This window comes from Lonchura striata, chromosome Z (assembly GCF_046129695.1).
Source record: "Lonchura striata isolate bLonStr1 chromosome Z, bLonStr1.mat, whole genome shotgun sequence".
In the NCBI taxonomy this organism is placed as follows: Eukaryota; Metazoa; Chordata; class Aves; order Passeriformes; family Estrildidae; genus Lonchura; species Lonchura striata.
Window position 1 is genome coordinate 28,181,400 of NC_134642.1, and position 20,592 is coordinate 28,201,991.

Here is a 20,592-nt window from a genome sequence, read left to right on the forward strand (position 1 = left end):
GCGCGGGGGTCCCGCGCCCCTCCCGCTCCCGCGCCGCCGGCTGCGCCCCTGCCCCCCCGCCGCCACGTGACGGGCGCGCATGCGCGGCGGTCCGGGGCACATCTGCAGGCTGACGTCAGCGGGCCCCGCGCCGTCCCCCGGGCGAGGCTGCCAAGGCTCCCCCGCTGCCGCCGCGCTCGGCTTGGCCCGGCGCCGGCAGCCAGAGGAGGTCTGGGGCTACTTCAACCAAACTTTCCTGAGTCCTTCCTGCTCTGCCTGCCTCCCCTCTGCTCCCCTTCGCTTTCCCCCCTTTCTGTCTCCCGGTCCCCCCTCCCCCCGCAACTCAGATGATATTCACATGGTATTTTGCACAGAGGAGGCTGCTCAAGAGGAGGGCACCCACCCCCACCCCAATATAAGCCTGTTTTCCCCTCCTTCCTCCTCTCCCCCCCTTTTTTGTTGGAAAGACAAAATGTGCAGGGTGATAGCTTCGGTGAATTGATGGCATCCTTCCTCCTGCCAAGCCAACCCGTTTTCTAAAATCCCCTTTAGGAAGGCTAGAGAATTTTATTCTGTTGGAGAATAGAACCCTGATGGTTGCTTGCACAGAGGGGAAAAGCAGAGAGGAATACGGGAATCGTCCTGTGCAATCTATTGTTTGAAACTTACTTTATATCAGAAATTGAAGATGAAAACGGTAAGGAAGATTTCACGCTATTCAATGAAACTTTTTGCTTTTCTTGTGTCCCGAATAATGGTGCGTGCAGGGCTTTGGGGAGCGGGGGAGATTTATATTGCATTAGGCGAGGTGCATTTGGAGTAATTTCAGAGAGAAGCCTTGAGATGGGGGAAGGGGGTGCGAGGATTTTTCAGCCGATAAGAGAGGTGATTGATGAAGTACCATCTCGAATAGTGCACTTTTTAAAAGATTTTTTTTATACTTTGAATACTAAACCGTTGGTAGAAGCAGAAAAGGAAAAACAAAACCAAACCAAAACCAAACAACAGATGAAAACCAAAGCAGCCCCCAAACCCCAGCGACAACCCAGGGCTATTCCGGATTGCTGCTGAGTTGAGGACGCCCCGCTCTCGGCCGTGCCGTGTCCGGCGGTGTCCGCTGCCGCGGTCGGACAAGTGCACACTTTGTACCGGGGCTTGGAGGTCGGCGCGGCCGCCGTCCCGCAGCGGTGCTGGCGGGGATGTCGGGCTCTCGCTGGGCTCATCAGGAAGATGGAAGCGTGTGGTTTTGATTTACTTCGAGCCGCTTGGGATTTGCCAGACTCTTAACCCCGCGGACTCGTGTTTGTCGGTGTATGTCTGTCTCCGCAGTCGCCCAGGGTTCAAAGGGACTTTGTTTGGTGGGAGGAGGTAAGTGGGCTTTCGCTCCCCGGCGATTTGCGTGCGGATTTTGTCTTCGCTACTTTCTTTCATTGTTGTACAAGAGAGAAGGGAGCGAGAGGGAGAGAGTCAGACTCTTGTTTTTATTTGGGCTGCCGGTGCAACGCGTTTGGGCCAAACGCCAAGTGTCTGGGTCACACGCGTTTTATCCAAATAGATTCAGCGCTGCTGTCTGGAAATGGGCTGCTGAAAGTTAACTTTAGGATCAGCTCCACCACAGCAACCAGACTCTTCCCTTCAGCCTCTCTAGGGAGGACGGATTTTTTTTTTTTTCCTTCTGCCTTTTTTTTTTTTTTTTTTTTTTGAGGGATGTGTGTCTGGTGACTTCCAATTTTTTTCACTCTCTCAGTGTTTTTAACTCTCTGTGTGTGCAGACGTGTACAGATAATGTGCATGTGTGTACGTGTTTAAATGTGTGTGTAGCCATGTATTTTCCTAGCCTGTTGACTTTTCCTTTTGGTGGGGTGGGTGTTGCTTTTTCGGTAGATGCAGTGACAGCTGCCCCGTCGGCACGGCCGGCGGGGAGCATGTGGGCTAGCGGGGGGTTCATACGGTGGCGGCCCCGTCCTACGCCGGGGCCCGCACAGCAGTAATTTTACTCCTCACGCCTCGGCTTCTGGTTAATTCCCGGGGAAAAGGTTCGATCTTTTCCCTTTGTACGTGTCCCTCTCCCCACCGCTCCTGGCCCCCCTTCTTCTTCACCGAGCTCTTCCCGTCGCGGTCTGCGCACTGCAGTTCTCGCCTGGGGAAGCTCCCGGGGGCACTGCTAATCCGCGGCTTTTGAAGCCCGGCGAAGTTTTTCACGGCCAGCCGCGATACCTGTAATTGAATTTGTGTGATTGATGCCCGTCCCCCGCCCTCCCCATTTCCTTAGCAACCACTCGTGGTGCCGGGCGGGCGCACGGCCGCCCCTGCCCGCGCCTCACCGCGGGCTCCCGCCGCCCGCGCGGCGCGGCCGCGGAGGGCGGGAAGGCGGCGGGGCCGGGCCGCCGGGGCGGGGGCGTGGAGGACAGCCCCCGTCCCGCCCGCCGGGGCGGCGGGTCCCTTTTCCGATCGTCGCTCTGCTCGACCCCGCCCCGAGACGTAGCGGCGGTCTGGGCGCTGTGATCCGGCGGTGCGCTGCCGTGTGTTTTCTGGCACCTCCCGAGCCCGCCGGAGCCCATCGGTTCTGCCGTGGACTCCCCTGGTGTGGCGGTTGTCTTGGCACATCGCTCTCGGCTGCTGCCCTGTTGTAAAACTGCCTTCAGGTTAAGTGATGCCTTAGTTGCTCGAGGCACGTTTATTTAAATGGAGGCTCTCATGGTGGCTGCTCTGAGCAGTGTGGCTAGTCACCTCTTCATAGTCCACTTTATCACGGAATCATATAGGTTGAAGAGGATTTCTAAGGTCATTGAGTCCAACTATGACTGAACTATCAACTAGACCATGGCATCAAGTGCCGTCCAGGCTTTCCTTAAACACCTCCAGTGACCGTGACCACCCACTTTCCTGAGCACCCTATTCCAATGTCTTAATCACCCTTTCTGTGAATAAATTCTTCCTCGTATCCAGCCTAAACGACCCCTGCTGCAGCTTGAGGATATGTTCTGTCACTTGTTGCCTGAGATAAGAGACCCCCACCTGGCTACACTTTCAGGCAACTGTAGAGAGCGATAAAGTCATCCCTGAGCCACCTTTTCTCCAAGCTAAACATCCCCAGGTCCTTCAGTCACCTCGCATAAGACTTGTGCTCCAATAACTGTGGCCATTTTTCTCTTCACTGAGTGTCACTGGGTAGGAACCTCAAGACACCGGTGACAGGACTGCCATGGTTATCAGTGCCTTCACAGAAATGCCAGTGCCATGCAGATGTTTTGTCACTGACGTCAGAAAACATCTTGTACTATTCCTTCCCTGTTTGGCAGAGCTCTTAGATGGGATCTGTGGTTTTAGGTGGTGGTTGAGGACATGGAGCCACACCTATGTTAACCACTGGATGATTGTGTAGTTCACCATGTGATACACTAGACGTTTCTTGTTGTAAGCTTATTATTGACCAAATTTTGCATCTTAACAACAACCTACAGGCTGCCATGAAAATAGGCTGGCAAAGAAGGTGGAATTATAACAAAAAGGATATAGAGTCCAGACTTTGATGTTCCTACCAAATGTCACACTTAGACTATTTTATCTTGAAGTTACCTGAGTGCTTTATCATTCACATCCATTACCACTCTTTAATTGGAAATATTAATATAGCTTCATATGGTCAGCTTATATCCATGGTCAAGCTGGCAATATTTATGAAGAAGAGTTAAAAAATTCTGCTGAAACTTTGGGAAAGCTTGATATGAAAGGAGATTGGTCTTTTAGGGAGCTTGAAATGAGAGAGACCACTTCAGAGATCTCTGCAATAACACTAGACATGAGTGACTGTTTAACATTGTTGACTAAGATATGGTTATGGTCCACCATGTGGGCCATTGGTGGGTAAATAATAAATAATGGTACTAAATAATGGGTACTCTTAATTTATGTCCAGTATTCTGAGCTATCTAGCTCCTTAGGTACTGCAGCTTCAGGAGATCCTAATTTTAGGATAACTTATTATCAGCCTAACAGGCTGAACATGAGCTCCCTGTTAGAATATTTTGGCTAAGTAAAAGCTGTAAGGCTATATTACCTCTATATATGGTGTTAACGAGCCATTACTGGACTACAGTTCCCAGTTCTAGTGTCTGCAGATAAAAAAGGATGCTGGCGAATTGGAAGCGATTCAGAGAAAAACTGCAGAAGGATTCAGTCATCTGGAAACTGGATTATACAGAATGAAATAAATCAAATAGGTTGAGCTGCTAATCAGGAAGTGTCCAGAGATGCTTGTATCAGATTATAACTATGCACACGCGGAAAAGAAACCAGCTCATTAGCAGACCAGGATAAAGCAAGATTCAGTGACAAGACTTTGAAAGTATACATTCTCAGATTAGAAATAAGGCACATTACTTATTGTACTAATGTAGCTGAAAGAGTAGGGAGTTAATTATGTATCTTCAAAACTTGCAAAATTCTAAGAACTGTAACTAAATATTTGCTAGGAAATAAAAGTTCTACATAGCAATTCAAACAAAGAGCATTTTTATTAATGTGCTTTGAGGCCTAGCCATATGTGAATGGCATCACAAAGTCTGCTTCCCAGGGAAAAAAATAATACTAAGCAAAAAGCATGTTTGCAGAGTACCTCTTAGTCTCTTGCCAAAGCTGAATAAATCCTGTGTGCTGTCTTGAAATATTTTTAAAAGGTCAGATAAACCTCATTTGTACATTATAATTAGTAATCAGCATGTTTGAAACAGGCTAAGATGTTATCTAAATATTCATTGTAATCTTGGTAAATAGGATTTGGGTGATGATTTTTTTTCTTAATATTTTATGTCACAGCACTTTATAAAACCTTCATAAATAATCCATTAGCTGCAGCTGTATTGCCTGTCTGAATGAATGAATGTTGTAAATCATTCCCAGAATTTCAGAAAGGCATATATATCTGGTGCATGTGTCTGGTGCAAGTGACTCTGTATGCTTGTGGAAGTTGGTTTTTACACAAGCTTCCCTTCGTAGGTGTTCTGTTTCTGCATTGTCTGCGTCAGCAGAGTTTGTGCACAGGTGTGCTGAGAGTGTTTAAGTGGACTGATGAGTACCAGCTGACACAACACATAGTTTGGTATCCCATGATACTGGATTGTTAGTTGACTGTATGGATCTTCCATTTCATCCCTGACTGCACCTAGAGCTGCTTTTTACTGTTGTTGGACTGTTGTAAAAAAAAAAAAAAAAAAAAATCAAATATTTGAAATATTGTAATGTGTTTGATGAATAGCTTTAGATACTAAAATTTGTTCTTTAGTATTCTAACATACAGCATTCCCATCTAAGTGAATGGGAATTCTGCCTGCATAAGCAGAACCCTAGCCCTAGTAATAAAAAAAATACATGCTTTTTAGAATGATCAGATAACTGTACTCTGGATTCCTTCCCAGGTTCTTTCTTTATCTATCAGTATGTTGGGATGTGTTATTAACAGTTGAAATCAATGAGTGCATATAATTGATTATAGATTGACCAAGTCTGAACACAATATCTGAGCTACGAGAAACACTAAATAGGTGTAAGAATTCATAAGAATAACATGAAGTTGATAAGTCCATCATAGGCTGTATGGATCTGCATTTCAAGGTTAATGGTAACTCTTTTTCTGTTTTTTTCTTTCTGTAAGATTGTGAGCTTGGATGTAACCATGAAATGGATACTGAATATTATTTCAAAATGTTGCCCTGTGTAATAAGCCACTGTCATGGTTTAATATTTTATAGCATAGATCTGTTTTAATAGAAAGAATTTGCCTTGACTCATGTTCTTCTGTTTTTCAGGAAAAGAAATGGAGCAATTTCAGTAACTATCCTATCTAACATCTGTCTCACATCTTAAGGAATCTTACAAATACTCACTTTGAATTGAGAAAATGACTGCAGCTATAGAAGAAAGTACCTGCCCAGAAAGTGGAACATCCTATAGTTAATTAGAAAGTAGTATAAAATAAATATATCTGTTATGGTGCGATTCTGGAGTGAGGTTAACTCTATAGCACACAGGTAGCTCTCCAAGGAGAAAGAAAAAAGAACTTTCTGTTTTTCTAAATTATGGAAATTTTTTGGAAAACGTGGACATGGATTTTGAGCCTAGTCATGGTTTCATCGGAATTTCTCAGTAACGGCAGGCTTTCATACAGTTCTCAAGGTAGGGGTCCAATCTCTGTAGCTGGCAAGAAGCATGTATTTTTGCATTGTATTTGTGTAATATTTTCTAAACCATATTTATATAATTCATGAGCTCATCTGGGCTCTGCTCTTATTTTTATCATGATTAATTGTCATACAGATAAAATTTCCTTGTTCTAATTTCTCTCTGTCTACTTTTAACTGTAGGAAAGCTATGCAAATTAAATCTCATAAAATGTACTTGATAATATTTGAGAGACTTGCCATGATAAAATTAACATGCTTTTAGACTAGGAAGTAAGAATCTAATCTTGTTTTTACAATATAATCCTTTTCATTACTACTGTTTGTATTATTGCAAGTGGAATTTATAGCTTTTGTCTTTGAATGGTAGCTCTGGGAAAAATATGCCCTTCTTAAATTAGCCCCAATTATTTACATATTTTTGGTAAATAGGAAAAGATAGGTATTAAAAAACTTTTCTATTTCCAAAGTGATAAGCATATTAATAGGAAATCAAACACATTTTCTTGATTTACAAAAAAATAATGTTTTATTTTATTTTGTAAAATGCTGCATTATGCACTTACCTGAAGGTGATTTTTACTCATGAGAGTGATGAAATTTACCCAAAAATGGTCTATGTTTATGCTACTACTTGTTGTTTCCTGTTATATTTTCTTCTCTTCTATGCCCACTCCCTGGACTGTCTTACCTTGTGATTGATTACAAAGAGGAATTCCTGTCTTACCTTGAACACTACCAACTAACAATCCCAATAAGGGTTGATCAAAATGGAGCCTTCCTCAGCTTTACTGTGAAAAATCCTAAACCCTCAAGAAGGAGGAGGAGCACAGACCCTTATGACCAAGAACTGGCAGCATCTAAATTATTTTTTAAACTTTCTGCCTATGGCAAGCACTTTCATTTAAACCTGACTCTCAACACAGATTTGGTGTCCAGACATTTTACAGTAGAGTACTGGGGGAAAGATGGACCGCAATGGAAGCACGATTTCTTAGACCACTGTCATTACACAGGATATTTGCAAGACCAACACAGTACAACTAAAGTGGCCTTAAGCAACTGCAATGGTCTGGTAAGTCCATATTACATGTTATAGTATAACAGTATGCTTGTCCCTTTTAAATTACAGAAGATTTAAATTGGCATCTCAGTTTTTCAAGTCCCCGTGGGAAGCAAGTAGACAGGAAGGTGCAGAGAATCTCTAAAACCTGACCTAGGTCTTGGGGAAAAGTAGATGTCAGTTTCTCAAGCTTAATATAAGTAATGAGACTCAATTCTGTAGTCTTCTAGGAGGCAACTGCTGTAGTGTTTATAGTGTCTACACTGGGGTTGCAGGATTGTATCTGTGCTGAGATCTTTACAGTTGTAAGAGCCTTTCAGGCTCAAGGAGGGGCAGGGAGGAGGAAACACTAGATCCTCCAGGGTACTGAATCTCTACAGAGAGATGTTGATTGGACTGAATACCCACTGTCTTTGAGTATTTGGGTTTAAAAACTGAGTAAATAAAAGAAGAGGAATTGCTTGGTGTAGACATCATCCTTCTATGAATTCAAAACATGAAAAGTCTTTAGCAAGTAACAGCATCAGAAAGTAATTATATAAATTTTTTACCAGAAAGATTTTGTTTACAAATTATAAACTTTGCATTTAGAAGTAATATTAGAAGGTTTTACCTAATTTATTCTCATCTCTTCTCTTACTGGTGATCTTTTGATCACAGGACAGTAGTACGTGCATGGAAAAAGAAATTAGAAAATGAATGCAAAGAAATAAAAAAGCAGACTATTGAGTAACAAAATACTAAAATAGAAAGGTATGTCTATGAAACATTAAATCAAGAGCTAGTGTTTTCTCTAGTAAAAATATACATATATATTATGGTTTCTCATTCTTGTTTTTATTATGATAGAATGCTGGTCAATCTTGTTAGCAATAGGCAGATCTAACTAATTGCTGTGTTAAAAAAAAAAGATTATGCAGAATTGCTAAGCTAATTCCCATTTTTCCTTGGAAGCACTATTGAATAATGCTTCTTAGGGTGTTACTTTCAAAAAATAGAAAGCTGTTTCAGACCTAGATAGGTTGCATTACACTCAACTACTTGTGATATGCCTGATACAGGCTAGTTTAACATTTCAAAATGTTCCTGAAGAAAAATATTTAATGGGGATTTCCAACACTAAGTGAACACTTTCAAAGAAATGTAGTTAAAATGATGTTCCATTGAATGTGCTATTACAGTTTGGTTCATGTAGACTAATAGCAGATAGGTCTGAAATTAGTACAAATTTCAGTTTAATTGCAGTTTCCATGTAATAGTATTTCCCCCCCCTCTGATTACAGTTATTCAGACTTCAAACTAGTGCACTCCATCTTTGCTTGAATTCTTTTCAGCTAAAAATATGATGGAGACAAAGTCCCTTCTTTCAGGACTCATTATTTAAAAGAGGCTGCAAACCTTTTTATGCTAATTACTTCATGCTAATTGATGCACAGACTAGTTGGTCCCCTTGGAGACTGCAGTAAATTCCATGGTGATCCCACTTCAGTTCCTCTTTTACCTTGGCTAGGGGAGTGAGCCAAGAACTCCTGCCCTTGCCATAGCTGACTCTTTTCCTTTCATGTTAGGAAAATAAAAGAGGGATGAAGCACAAAATAGTCTGTATTTTTCTATCATCTTTTCCCATCTGTTGATCCTTATGTCACTTCTTTTTTCTTCTAAAAAGCATGGAAGATGTCATAAGGAAGCAGAATCTTTTTTTTTTTGTTCTGTGCCTGACACTCTGAGGTGACATTTAGCGTGTTTTTCCTTTGCCCTTAGGCTGTCCATTTTGCTTGGAGAGAGGCTGCTTGTGGTTTCAGGTGTCAGTATTTTAACTTTGTATTTGTAAGTTAACTTCTGTGTAGAGTGTTTCCCAGTTAAATCATCATCAGTGGCTGTGATTGTTGTCAGTCCTTATGTGTGTCTTTCAGGTGTTAAGGCAGTTTTAATCTAGTCTTTGGGCACACAAAATCTTCATGATCATGCCTCTTTACTTGGGACTTCATGTATCAGTTGTGCATTGCATCTCTCAGGAAGATTTGGTCACAAGCATGTGAGGCTCCTGTGTTGCTCCAGAAACATCAGCAGGGTGACACATGGCTCTGTCTCAGAGGCATGAATCCTGCAGAGGGTGCAGCAGTAGTCTTAACTTGGTACCATCCTTTGCTGTATGGGAACACTTCAGTGTTGGCAGTGCCTTCCAAAGCACAGTGTATGGGAGTCACCACTCCATTGAGATAAATGCATCACAAAGTTATTTTTAAATTAAGATTCCTACTAATGAATGTTTTGTTATACAGTTGCTGATTAGAACATGTTTAATAAAGCAACTGGCAGTGAATATTGAAGATGATATTACTTGTTTTAAAGTTAGCAATAGCTCAGAATGCATTGTACTTAAGGGATTTGTTGTATTTTCCAGTTTGATTGCTGGTCTGTGATTGCTAATCATAGTCTAATAGTCCTTGATTGACATCTGTATTAAAGCTAGTCATTGTAAGTTTAATTCTGAAGCAGGTAGTAAATAATATTTAATAGGCTGTAATATTTAATAGTGAGTGTTGCTCACAAATAAAATGTATGCAATATATTTACTCCGGTTGCCCTGTTAGGTTTCACTGTTGACAAATAGGTCAAATTTTTTTCCCTTATTGAATGTCTTGAATTATTCTTATTAGTTATTCAGAGTGGTTATGTAAGTGGTTATGTAAGAACATGATTTAAATAACATATGTTGTATGTCTTTGAAGAACACTTACATTGAGATAAATGTGTTTCATTATAATAAAACTGACAAGCAATCAGTTGATTTTCCTATCTCTGTTTCTTGTTTCAGCCTCTCCCTCTATATTTCTCTTTACCAAGTGCCCTAGAATTACAGGCTGCTAGTCATTGAAGTTTCAGTCCAGCAGCATCCATCTGCTGGCCCCTGATTATGCTATAAATTGTCTGAAGTTGCGAGTAAAGCTCTATAATCCAGTGAGCATTCATGTGAGGAAATTGAAGGTCTTGTCCACAGGCTTGCTGGCTTCCAAACTCATGTTTACTGTAGTGGATGCTAACTTGCGGGTGGATTGCAGGTTGGGTGTATCATGAAAGAGCCTACAGTGAGCAGCATTTTAGGGACTTTGGATGTTGGGTACAAGACAACCAGACTGAGACATTTTCTAAGCTGATGATTTCTTTCTGAAGGAAAGATGAAAAGAAATGGTGGTAGGCTAGCTGAAGAGAGAGGAACTTCACCTCAGGGGAAAGGAGTTTGACTGACTCTGGGAGGAGCAAATGTCAGCGAAGTTCTGGAGCCTTCACTAATGGCATCAAGCAAAACCCAAACTTTGCATTTTGACTCACCTTTGTCCTCTGCCAGGTGTCAAAGCTCTTAACTGAGTGCTCTAACAAGTTTTGCGTGATAGAAAATTTTCCAATTTTGGGCTGAAAAGTTCAGTATTAGGAACTATTTTGAGGCTACTCTGGTCCCAAGTAAATGGTTTTACATTAAATGGTTAATGTAAAACATGCAGTATTTCCATATATGTGAAGTTCATGCATTGCATAGTGTTCGTGCTGGACAGCACAGTTATCTCCATCCAAACAGAAATGATAAAGAAGGCACAGGTAGGTGTCTGTGGCTTAAGAGAATAAGCTTACTTTTTCAGTGGGGAATTATTTTGCTGGAAGACTTAATGTTTGCTTCATGTTTTCCTAAATACATATATTTATAAATTACTAATATTTTTTGTGAGAGTTAGTTAATTTGAAAACCATTTTTACTCTAAACAATACATCTACTTTTATAGATAATAATTGACATACAATATGGTATTTTTAACTGCATGTGAAATAATTCTTTATCAGTGTCTTTAGGGATATCTTTGATACTCATATGTTTTTGCAGTACATCAGTATTCAGAAAATGATATACAAGCTGTTCCTATCCTAGTTTTAAGGTTTTAAGTTTTTGTTAGATTCCATGATGCACTCTCTCAGGCCAGATCACTTTTTTTTTCATCTTTGAGAGCACAGTAAGTTAATGCAATCTTTTTCCTCGATCATAAAATCATAGTGTATAGCCAGCTGTTGACATACTGAACAACACTGACTTGTTTTCAGAAGTTTCCATTACTAGTACTTTATATTAAAGATGGATAAAGCATAAAGCCTAAAAAGATTCAAGGCATGGAAAAATTGTGAAACTGCTGTGTGGAAAAGGCATGTGCTTACTTGTCCCCCCTAATTCAGTTTGTTTTTGCAACTGATGGATGTCCCCCATCTGAAGGAGGTTAAGGCCCTGGCTGGACAGTCTGACAGAAAAAGATTCTTTTTCACAAATTCAGGGGAACTCCATGTGGATTCACAGATTTGTCTGAGCATGTCAAAATGCTGGAACCAGACCTTGTATATGTTAGCATGAATTGGCAGTCTGTAGTGGGATTGGATAACATGGAACCTCAAACAATCTGTTTTAGATAATAATCTTGGGAATGTTCCTTGTAGTAACATACTTGGTACATTCAGCTTGTTTCTTATATCCATGGTATTATGTCAAAACCTTTTCTGGTCATTCTTATGTCTTAATGATATTTCTGATGCTTTGGAGCAGAAGTTTAACTTATGAACTGTTAAAATACAATAGCAACACTTAAAAAGAAAATGAAAATTAATTCATTTTAATGTGTTAAATGGGCATTATTTCAAACTCCTTTTTCAACTGAAGTTTTGTTTTCTTCAGATAGTGTATTATAAATGAAGGCTGGTATTTAGAATGTTGGTTGGATATATATTTCCCACTATGTATTAATTCAGATATTGCTGAATACATAAACAATGTGAGTATCTGTAGCCACATGGATTTTTGAAACCTAGAATATATGTTGGCCATCACCAAGGTACTTTTTAGTTGCAGTATTCAAAGTTCTTCTTAAAAATCAGTCATTTCACAGTTGAGTCGCTGCAATTCATCAAGACCATTTGCATCAATTTAGCACTGGAAGAACAATTTTGTTCTTCCAGTGTTAAATTATGGAAGTATAAGCCTGGAATTGGTAGATGCATAAATGCATATTTGCCTATGCAGAGTCATTGTGTTTCCAGTGCTAATTGAATCACTCATCTGGCTGTAGCAACTGACCACACATGCTTTCACTACCTGCTTGTAGATCTATGTTAAAATTTATTTGCAGTTCCTTAACTAAGCCTTATTAGAATGTATTTTCGTAAGTACCATAGCATTTGGGAAAATGAGATCAGATATTAGCTACGCATTGGAAGAAGTGGTGATGCTGTCCTTACTGCTGACACCTGAAGGAACTGTGGCCATTGTTTGCAGATGTTCTTTAGTTATTTGCAGGAGCAAGTATGCAATTTGTATAGAGAATTAATGCTGCAATTAAGTGTTTATGATATCTGAATTAACTTAGTTCTGCTGAGGTAATCTTGCCACTTATAATTATCAGTTTCAGTATCTGATATAATTATCTCATTTCTGCTTAGACTTACAAACATGGCTAGCCTTGAGTACAGACAAGAAGAATGTATGTTCTGGAGGAATTTAAGTTAGGACCCACTCTGAGACGGTGCCACAGATTGGATGGTACCTCTGTCTTCTCAGGCCTGGCATGAAGCAGACAGCCTGATGGTGTTGGCCAGAACCACTCTGCAGGACTCTCTTCCTGTGGGAACATAATACCAGAGCTTACAATGGCTCAGGATTCACTTGAACCCAGATGTCTGACATGCAGACTGGATGCAGTCCAAACTGTCAAGGTTCTTTCTGCACATCTGGCAAGCCCAGTTACAATTTGGTTTATATTTTCAATACTGTTTAAGCAGCAGTATACCAGTAAATGATTTATTTTTTAGTAAAATCTTAGACTTCACGTTACAAGAAGGCATTGTAAGAGGAATTTGATACTGGCATTTTCCAGGTGAATTTAGACCCTGATGTTACCTTCTGAGTTAATAATTGAGTTAGTAGTGAAAAATACCACTGAAGAGGAGCACTTATTTTTGCATTCACAATGTAAGGAATGAATAATTGAAAGCTGCAGTCGGTTCATACATATATTTTCACCATTTATAATAGAGTTCTCTTTGGAAAACACTTGTTTCTGACATATTACATAGGATTTTTATTTTGTAAGTTTTATAATGTTGTTTCAGAAGTGAAGGAACAGTAGGCATTTTATGTACAAAACAGTGGCAGGACAAGAGCTTTGACCAAGAGTACAAAGACAAATTCTGATCTTTGAGAACAGCCTTATGATTTTTAGAGCAGATAGAGAGCAAGTGGTCTTATGACTCATCATAGAGGTCTTAAAAAAGATTCATGTGTAGTACATGTTTTACAGATTAAAGATGTGGTAGAAATTTGTGATTCATCAAGTCAGGTTATGAATTTAGCAGTTCCTGCTTCCAGGCTTCTGTATGATGAATAGCTCTTCCCTGTGTAGAAAGTTTGTACATTCATAATTTTCTACATAGGAGTATCAGAATTTGTTATTTAGAAAACATTGGTGTAGAAGTATGTCAGGGCTTATTCCCCAATATTTCCATATCTGAAATGATCCAAAACCTGGATTTTCTGCTAAAGTTCAGTTTTAATTGCTGAAGGTTCAGGAAATTGCATACTTGGCCCGAAATCTCCCCTTTCTTCCATAAACCACTTCCTGTTTGGAAGAAGCTGAGTTCACAAATGTGAAAGTTATGAGAATAGAATATCTACTATTCTGCACTGCAGTATGAGGAAAAGAAATATTCATTTGTTATGGAGAATGAGATCTAGTGTACAGTCTGCAATAACTCTTGTTTACTAGATTTATGGCAGCAGTTTTTATGGAATAAATGCTTTGTAGACAGAGTAACTTAATATAAATAATTTGATTTCTATTAAATAGCTCAGTTTTGGGATTGTGTCTGGATTTAAAATAAAAATGCTTTCTTTAAGCATGTGTTCCAAAATTGATCCTTCATGGTGTTTGTCTTTGATGAAGTATTTGGCTTTAAGCATTCAGCAGTGTGGCATCACAGGGATATTGGACCTGCATTAGAGCAAGGCCATTTTGGCTTGGTGTAATTTTTAATGGATAATGAATCATGTCATTTCAGAACATCCCTGTGTACAAATGATTTGTAATATTCTGAGAATATCTCTTGCTTTTTTAACTGCATCTACCAACAAAACCTGAAAGTTCTCGACAAATAGGACAATGATAGTTTTATTTTTTCTCACTGTATTGTTTATAGGCACCTACTTTGCTCATACTAAATCAGCAGACAAGAGCTGGCTCATACACTGTTTTATGTGTTAGCTTCTAGCTGTGAATTTCTTCACAGAGAATGTTTTCTAAAGTTAAGTTTTGTGATAGTAGTTTCATATTGTCTATTGTAAGCTTTTGTTTTCTTATTTACTTCTTTAAGCATGGAGTCATTGCTACAGAAGATGATGAGTATTTTATTGAGCCTTTAAGAAATATAACAGAAGATTCTAGTAACTATAATTACGAGAATGGTCAACCTCATGTTATATACAAAAAATCTACCATGCACCAGCAGCACCTCTATGATCACAGTCACTGTGGAGTATCAGGTAAACAAGAATGAGTGTTATTCCTTTTAAAAAATGGTAACTTGAGATGCATTTTAATATCTTTCTTGTTTCACATTTAAGACGTAGGGAAGGATGTTGGTATGAGAATCTTCTTTCTGGGTGATGTAATGTCTTGTTGAAAAGTAGATTTGATTTTTCTTTTTTTTCAGATTGAGAATATAGTGTATTTAAAAAACTAAGATAGCAGGAGTAAGTCTTGTTTTATGCCTATGTTGTGTACAGTGGTAGAAATGAGTGCAGGCTTCCTCAAAATGTGTATAAATGTACTTCATTTCCCAACAGAAAAGCGTGCTTGAATGACTACATATTACAGCTCAGTGTTTAGTATGTGTTCATTCTCATTGAAGAAACTTGATACAGCATTATGATTATCAATACATTTGGAACTGTGTCTATTATTGTTTATGGAGGTTTATAGGGTTTTGGTGCTGTTTTTTGGTCCAGTTTGTTGACATTATTCCATTATAGTCAAGTATGTGATTTACCTGTGCCTTATGGGGAGGATTATATGGTTTTGATGGAGAGATATTTTCTTTGTAAAGTAGTTTTAACCTCTACAGATATATGTTTCAAGTACTCTGACATAACCCTTGATTAAACTGAAAACTGACTTCTTCAAGACAGCATGCAGTAAATCTGACAAGTTTTTTTAGAGCACAAAAGTAATTTTTTAACATGCTAGAAAAATGTTCTAACCTTGTAAATTGTTTATATTTCAGTAATAGCTTATTCTTAAAAGTTCAGTCCTAAGCAGTTGCATTCTATGAGATTCAGTGCATGGGGGCAGACTGACAGTAAAATAAAATAATATCATTGTTCATTGATGTGATTTATTTTAGCTCCCCTTGGAATTTATAATGTTTAGCAGCATCAGCTGTCTAAGCTTACAGTACAGATTGTCTGCAAGATCCCATTCTTGGGAGATAGCTTTTTCTTGAGTGTTTCAGTTAATTGTGCTTATGGAATGTCAGACTTCATGTGTGTCACTTCTGTTTTAGTTTGAGAGTATTATTCAATATACATGCTTATAATATTGCAAAACAAATCTCTGAAATGCCTGCTAACTGATCGTAAAATTAGGGTACTGGTATATGTTCATATTGCTGGGAGAGCTGTCACTTAAGCTGCTTGAAATAAGTGGAAGGATTTGAAATGTAGGGACATGTCATTTTTTCCATTATTATATCCCTACAAAAAGAAAGGATATTGGCCTTGTTGGATCTTGTCTTCTAGGGTAATGCTTAGAAGTCATTCTACTCCGAGCCATGAAGCAGAGGCAGCTACATTTGTCAGGTTGTTATTCTGGTGGTTTCTGTCACACGGAGAGCAGGTTGATCAGAGCTATACATCTTGCATGCATTTTTTGTAAAATATGATACAATATTTAGCATTTATTACTTAGTATAACTAATGATACCTTTTTTCTTGGAAGCTCCTGTGCATTCCCTGAGCTTTCATAGCCTGAAGTCCTTAATTACTGAAGTACTGAAGCACCGCTTTTTACAAGCCTGAGAATATTATGATGCTCATTCATATCTGAGTTTCTCCTTTTCATGTTGTTCTGTATACTATTTCCACTCCATTAAAATGTCTAAAAAAATTCACTCTCTGCCAAGACTGCAAGGTCTTGCTTTTCCAGATGACATTCTGTTTTACCCTCATGGGTACCAAAGCCTTTTAAACTCATTTTCTGGCCATTGTTGCAGCTTTATCTTAAAGGGAAATGGCATACAAAGCATCCTGAAATACAAAAAAAAAATAATAGCTAAAAAATAAAATCAAATATTAATTTTCAGTTCTGCAGCTTTCACATACAAGGATTAAAGCCAGGTATTCAGTGATGTTTAGGTAATTTGACTGGGTTTGGAAGTTTTGAACATTCCAATTTTGTGGTTTAAAATGCAAATGTAACAAAGCTGTAACTACCTTTTAGCAGCATATGATTTCTTTTGTCTGGAGACTGATTTTAACTTTACCTGCAGAACTTTTTTCCTAGTATTCTATGTAGGGAGGAGTCTGCTTGAGAAACTGTGCCACTATTCATTGTTTGTCAAGTTTCCCCTACTGTAACCTAGTTTATTTTGCACCTTTTCTCCATCATGGAAATAGTCAGGATTTTGAAATGTTGATAGAGACAAGGGGAGCTTGTTTCTGAGCTTTCTGAGAAAAATGACAATAATGGAATAGAAAGTGGAGCTCAGAATTTGGTGAAAGTATCATCAGAATTGATTTGGATCAGTAAGTGATGGCCTACTTCATAGACAATGGTAGAATTATGGTAGCTAATACAAGAGGACAATCAGAGAGGCATGGAGAATCAGATGAGAGCACAGGATACATTTTCATAATTTAAATTGGATTTTAAGCATTTAAAATGTTCAAAATATAAAATGTTGCATTTTTGTTTCATGTATGTATTGTCACCAGTTAATTATATTTTATTAAATACAGCTGAAATCACTAAGGCCTTGATAAGAAGTTTTCCACAGCCAAATTCCAATTGCTTCAATGGGGTTTGAGACCACTGGATTATCTTGCAAAATGCTGTATTTGTATCACATTCAGAAACAATAAAAATTGACATATGAAAGCTGCAGAGTGGCAGATTATTTCTGGATAGTTCTATTTTTTTATTTATGTAGTGATTTAATTTGTTTCAGACTTCACAGTTGGTATATTCTAAAATGGAATAAAAGCTTGCTAAATGCATGAAATAATGATGCTAAAACATTTAGAAAAAGCAGCATAATGTTTTGCTTCGAAATATTATCATAGTTGCCTTTAACGTAACAAGCTTGCTATTCCATTTTAAGATATTTTTCTATTTTTGCTTCTTTCTTTTTACTTTGACCACTACCCAATATCTTGGATGACTGACTTAGGAAAACTTGTGTACAGTACTTGTGAACTCCATGTCGACATGGATTTGGATTTCTTTTCAGTTGCAGTTTAAAACCTAATTTCACACTTCTGCAATAATTATTTTGGGATTATTTTTCTGTGCATTTTTTTCCTTTATTTTTCCATTTTTTCCCCTTTTCTTACTTCCTTATAATTATGTTCAATGTTAATGGAATTTAATTTTTCTTTTTTTAACTTATGAATATAGTTAAAGAATTTTGTAAGTTGCCATGTAGCTATTTCCACCAAATAAATTGTATATCTTTATTTATTGATATATATTTTAGCATTTATATAATTTTGAGATTAGCTGAAGCCTTAAGCTTCTCATCTGATAAGGAAATGAGATATGGTTGTTCTTATGGAGTCCTCTGACACCTTTGTTTGAAAGATAGTGTGAAGACGATTCCAAAATAATATTTTTTCTTTTCCCCTCTGAAAGTTTTATACTTGAAATCAGTAGTTTTTAAATGTTTTGAATAGTTTGCATTTTGAGGAAAATTTTGAGTCAATGTGGAAGCAGTACTTTCTAAAATACATCTTTTACTCCCAGAGCATCAGGAACCATCAGCATTTCTTATTTGAAAAAGAATGAATTAAAAAAAAAAATAGTATAGTATCTGTCAGAGAAAATTACAGACATTTCTAAGACATTTCATCTCACTGTTTCAGTGAAGTGAAAATTTTTGAACAATTTAAGCATCTTTGACTTTTCTAGAATAGAGGTGAAAAACAGGAGAAAGCTTAGTAGTGATTCTATGATCCAAACCAGGCTTTAATACTTTGTACAGGATTTTTTTAGAATGAATTATAGGACAATTTTGCTACTGGTATTTTTATAACTACCAGGTTTACTTAAATTTTTTGACTATTCTAAAATATGTGCCTTTTAGAGCCAATACCGTAGCCTCAAAAATTATGAAACACTGCAACAGTGGAAATGCTGAAGGTTTGTATTCCTTGTTTTGACCTGAGCATACATACTTTGTGGTGTAGTTTTTCTCTTTGAAATCAATGTGCTTAGCTGACTTGCATAAAGCATTGGTTTTTTTATGGGAGCTACTGGTTCTATCCCTACTCATCCTTAGCTGACCCTGTTTTAGTAGAAGTAATGATGCAAGAAAATTGCTCATTTGAGCAGTCCTATTCAGACAGCTATAAATGTATCTCTTAATGTTCTTGTGCTCATCTGTATATGAGAATAATGTAGATATTTTGAAATCCTACTCAGATAAAACCAGACTAACAATATACTTTGCTAAACTTTAGCTTGAGATATTTGTTAACTCTTATGGAAATATAATGTACACTAAAATAAGTCAAAAAATTGAATGCATCCTTCCCTTCCTTTGTAGGGAAGGATGGATTCAATTTTGGCCTGAGGACAGGAATTAGAATTCAAAGTCATCTTGTAATGTTTGTTTTGCTGATAATTACAGCTCTTTGGATTTTTAATAATTTATTTCTTGCACACAAGAAATATTTTTCTATATATTTACCTGAAAGCCAAATGAGAATCAACATATTTGAACTGAAATTTGTGTTGAAGTAACTACAGCAATTATCCCATGTCAGACCATTTAAAATTTTCTATTACAGTTAATTTGCAAGGTAGATAAAATATAATCTGATAACTTACTGAAGAGAAAATTTATTCATTTTAGGCATGTAAAGCTAATTGCCTAAAAATTACAGATTTTTGCAGGAGGGGAAAAGCTTTTTAGTGTTTTATGAGCACGTTTTATTACTCAGTAAATTTTGATAACTTTTACATTAATTTTGAATTTTTGGTTTCTAGTATTTTTTTTCAGAGGTTACAGCTGTCTTGTTCTCCTTAAAATTCTGATGTGTTCTTGTGGTTAATTATAACTAATCTTTAATAGTAACATGAGTGTGCAAAGTCAGATTTATTAAGAGAGGATTGTTGCTTTATCATCCTAATTCAAATTTGAGCAGAGTTGAGATTATTGGTGCTCAAAGTTGGCTTTTAATAACATAAGTTAGTTTAAAATAATTTAGAAAATAAAGAAATTTAATTTTTCTTTGCCTCAATAAAGACTTATTTGCTGGAACCGAGGAGATGGCAATCTCAACATAAGCCAGCTGCATGTGAATGAGTTTTACTAGTGACTCCCTCTCAAGTATTTAATTGTTTTGGTTCCTAGAAGACCTCACGAGAAGCAAAAAACCTGGGTGGATGAATGATGCCTCTGCTTTTCCAGCTTCACTTCCAGTCAATGGCACACTAAGTAGTCGTAGTCGACAGAAGAGATCTGTAAGCCTTGAGCGGTTTGTGGAAACGCTGGTAGTAGCAGACAAAATGATGGTGGGATACCATGGTCGCAAAGACATTGAACACTACATTTTGAGTGTAATGAATATTGTAAGTTTCATCCTTCTCTGTGTTCCTATCAATACGTATGTACTGAAATGATAATGAACTTGTCAAGTGTTTATTTATTGCCATGAATAATGCTTTAATATAATTACTAACTTGCAGAGATGAATAGTTTAAATACTGGAAATCTTAGGATTTTGGGAAAATGTCAATAAGTATGTTGTGATCACATTTAAATTATTGTCTTTAATTTTGAATTCAAATAAATACATTCAGATTATACAGATTATTTTGCTTACATCAACACTAAATGCTTGTGCTGGATAACTTATGAAACAAGGTATAAACGGTTTCAACTGAAAAGTGTGACTCAAGAAGGTATTTTTTTAACTGAATGGTCATTTTTTGGTCAAAAAATAACTTGTATATAGGTGATAATGGTACTTTACATTCTGGAACTACCTGAAGAAATTGGGTTAATTTTTAACCATTTAGGAAGCAAGTAGTGTTTCTTGTCTGACTTTTGCCTTTTCTTATTTTCTGG

At 37.8% G+C, this 20,592-nt stretch overlaps 1 protein-coding gene across 1 annotated transcript in view; it reads left to right on the plus strand.

The window, feature by feature from the left end:
• Positions 1-395: 395 nt before the first annotated feature.
• The window catches only part of ADAMTS6 (ADAM metallopeptidase with thrombospondin type 1 motif 6), a 145,007-nt gene continuing 124,810 nt past the window's right edge, over positions 396-20,592 (plus strand). Inside the window, exons 1-5 of the mRNA XM_021534377.3 lie at positions 396-676; positions 5,787-6,153; positions 6,869-7,233; positions 14,620-14,788; positions 19,876-20,093. Coding sequence (XP_021390052.1) covers positions 6,057-6,153; positions 6,869-7,233; positions 14,620-14,788; positions 19,876-20,093 — 849 coding nt within the window. The 5' untranslated portion in view covers positions 396-676; positions 5,787-6,056. The remainder of the gene's footprint in view (positions 677-5,786; positions 6,154-6,868; positions 7,234-14,619; positions 14,789-19,875; positions 20,094-20,592) is intronic.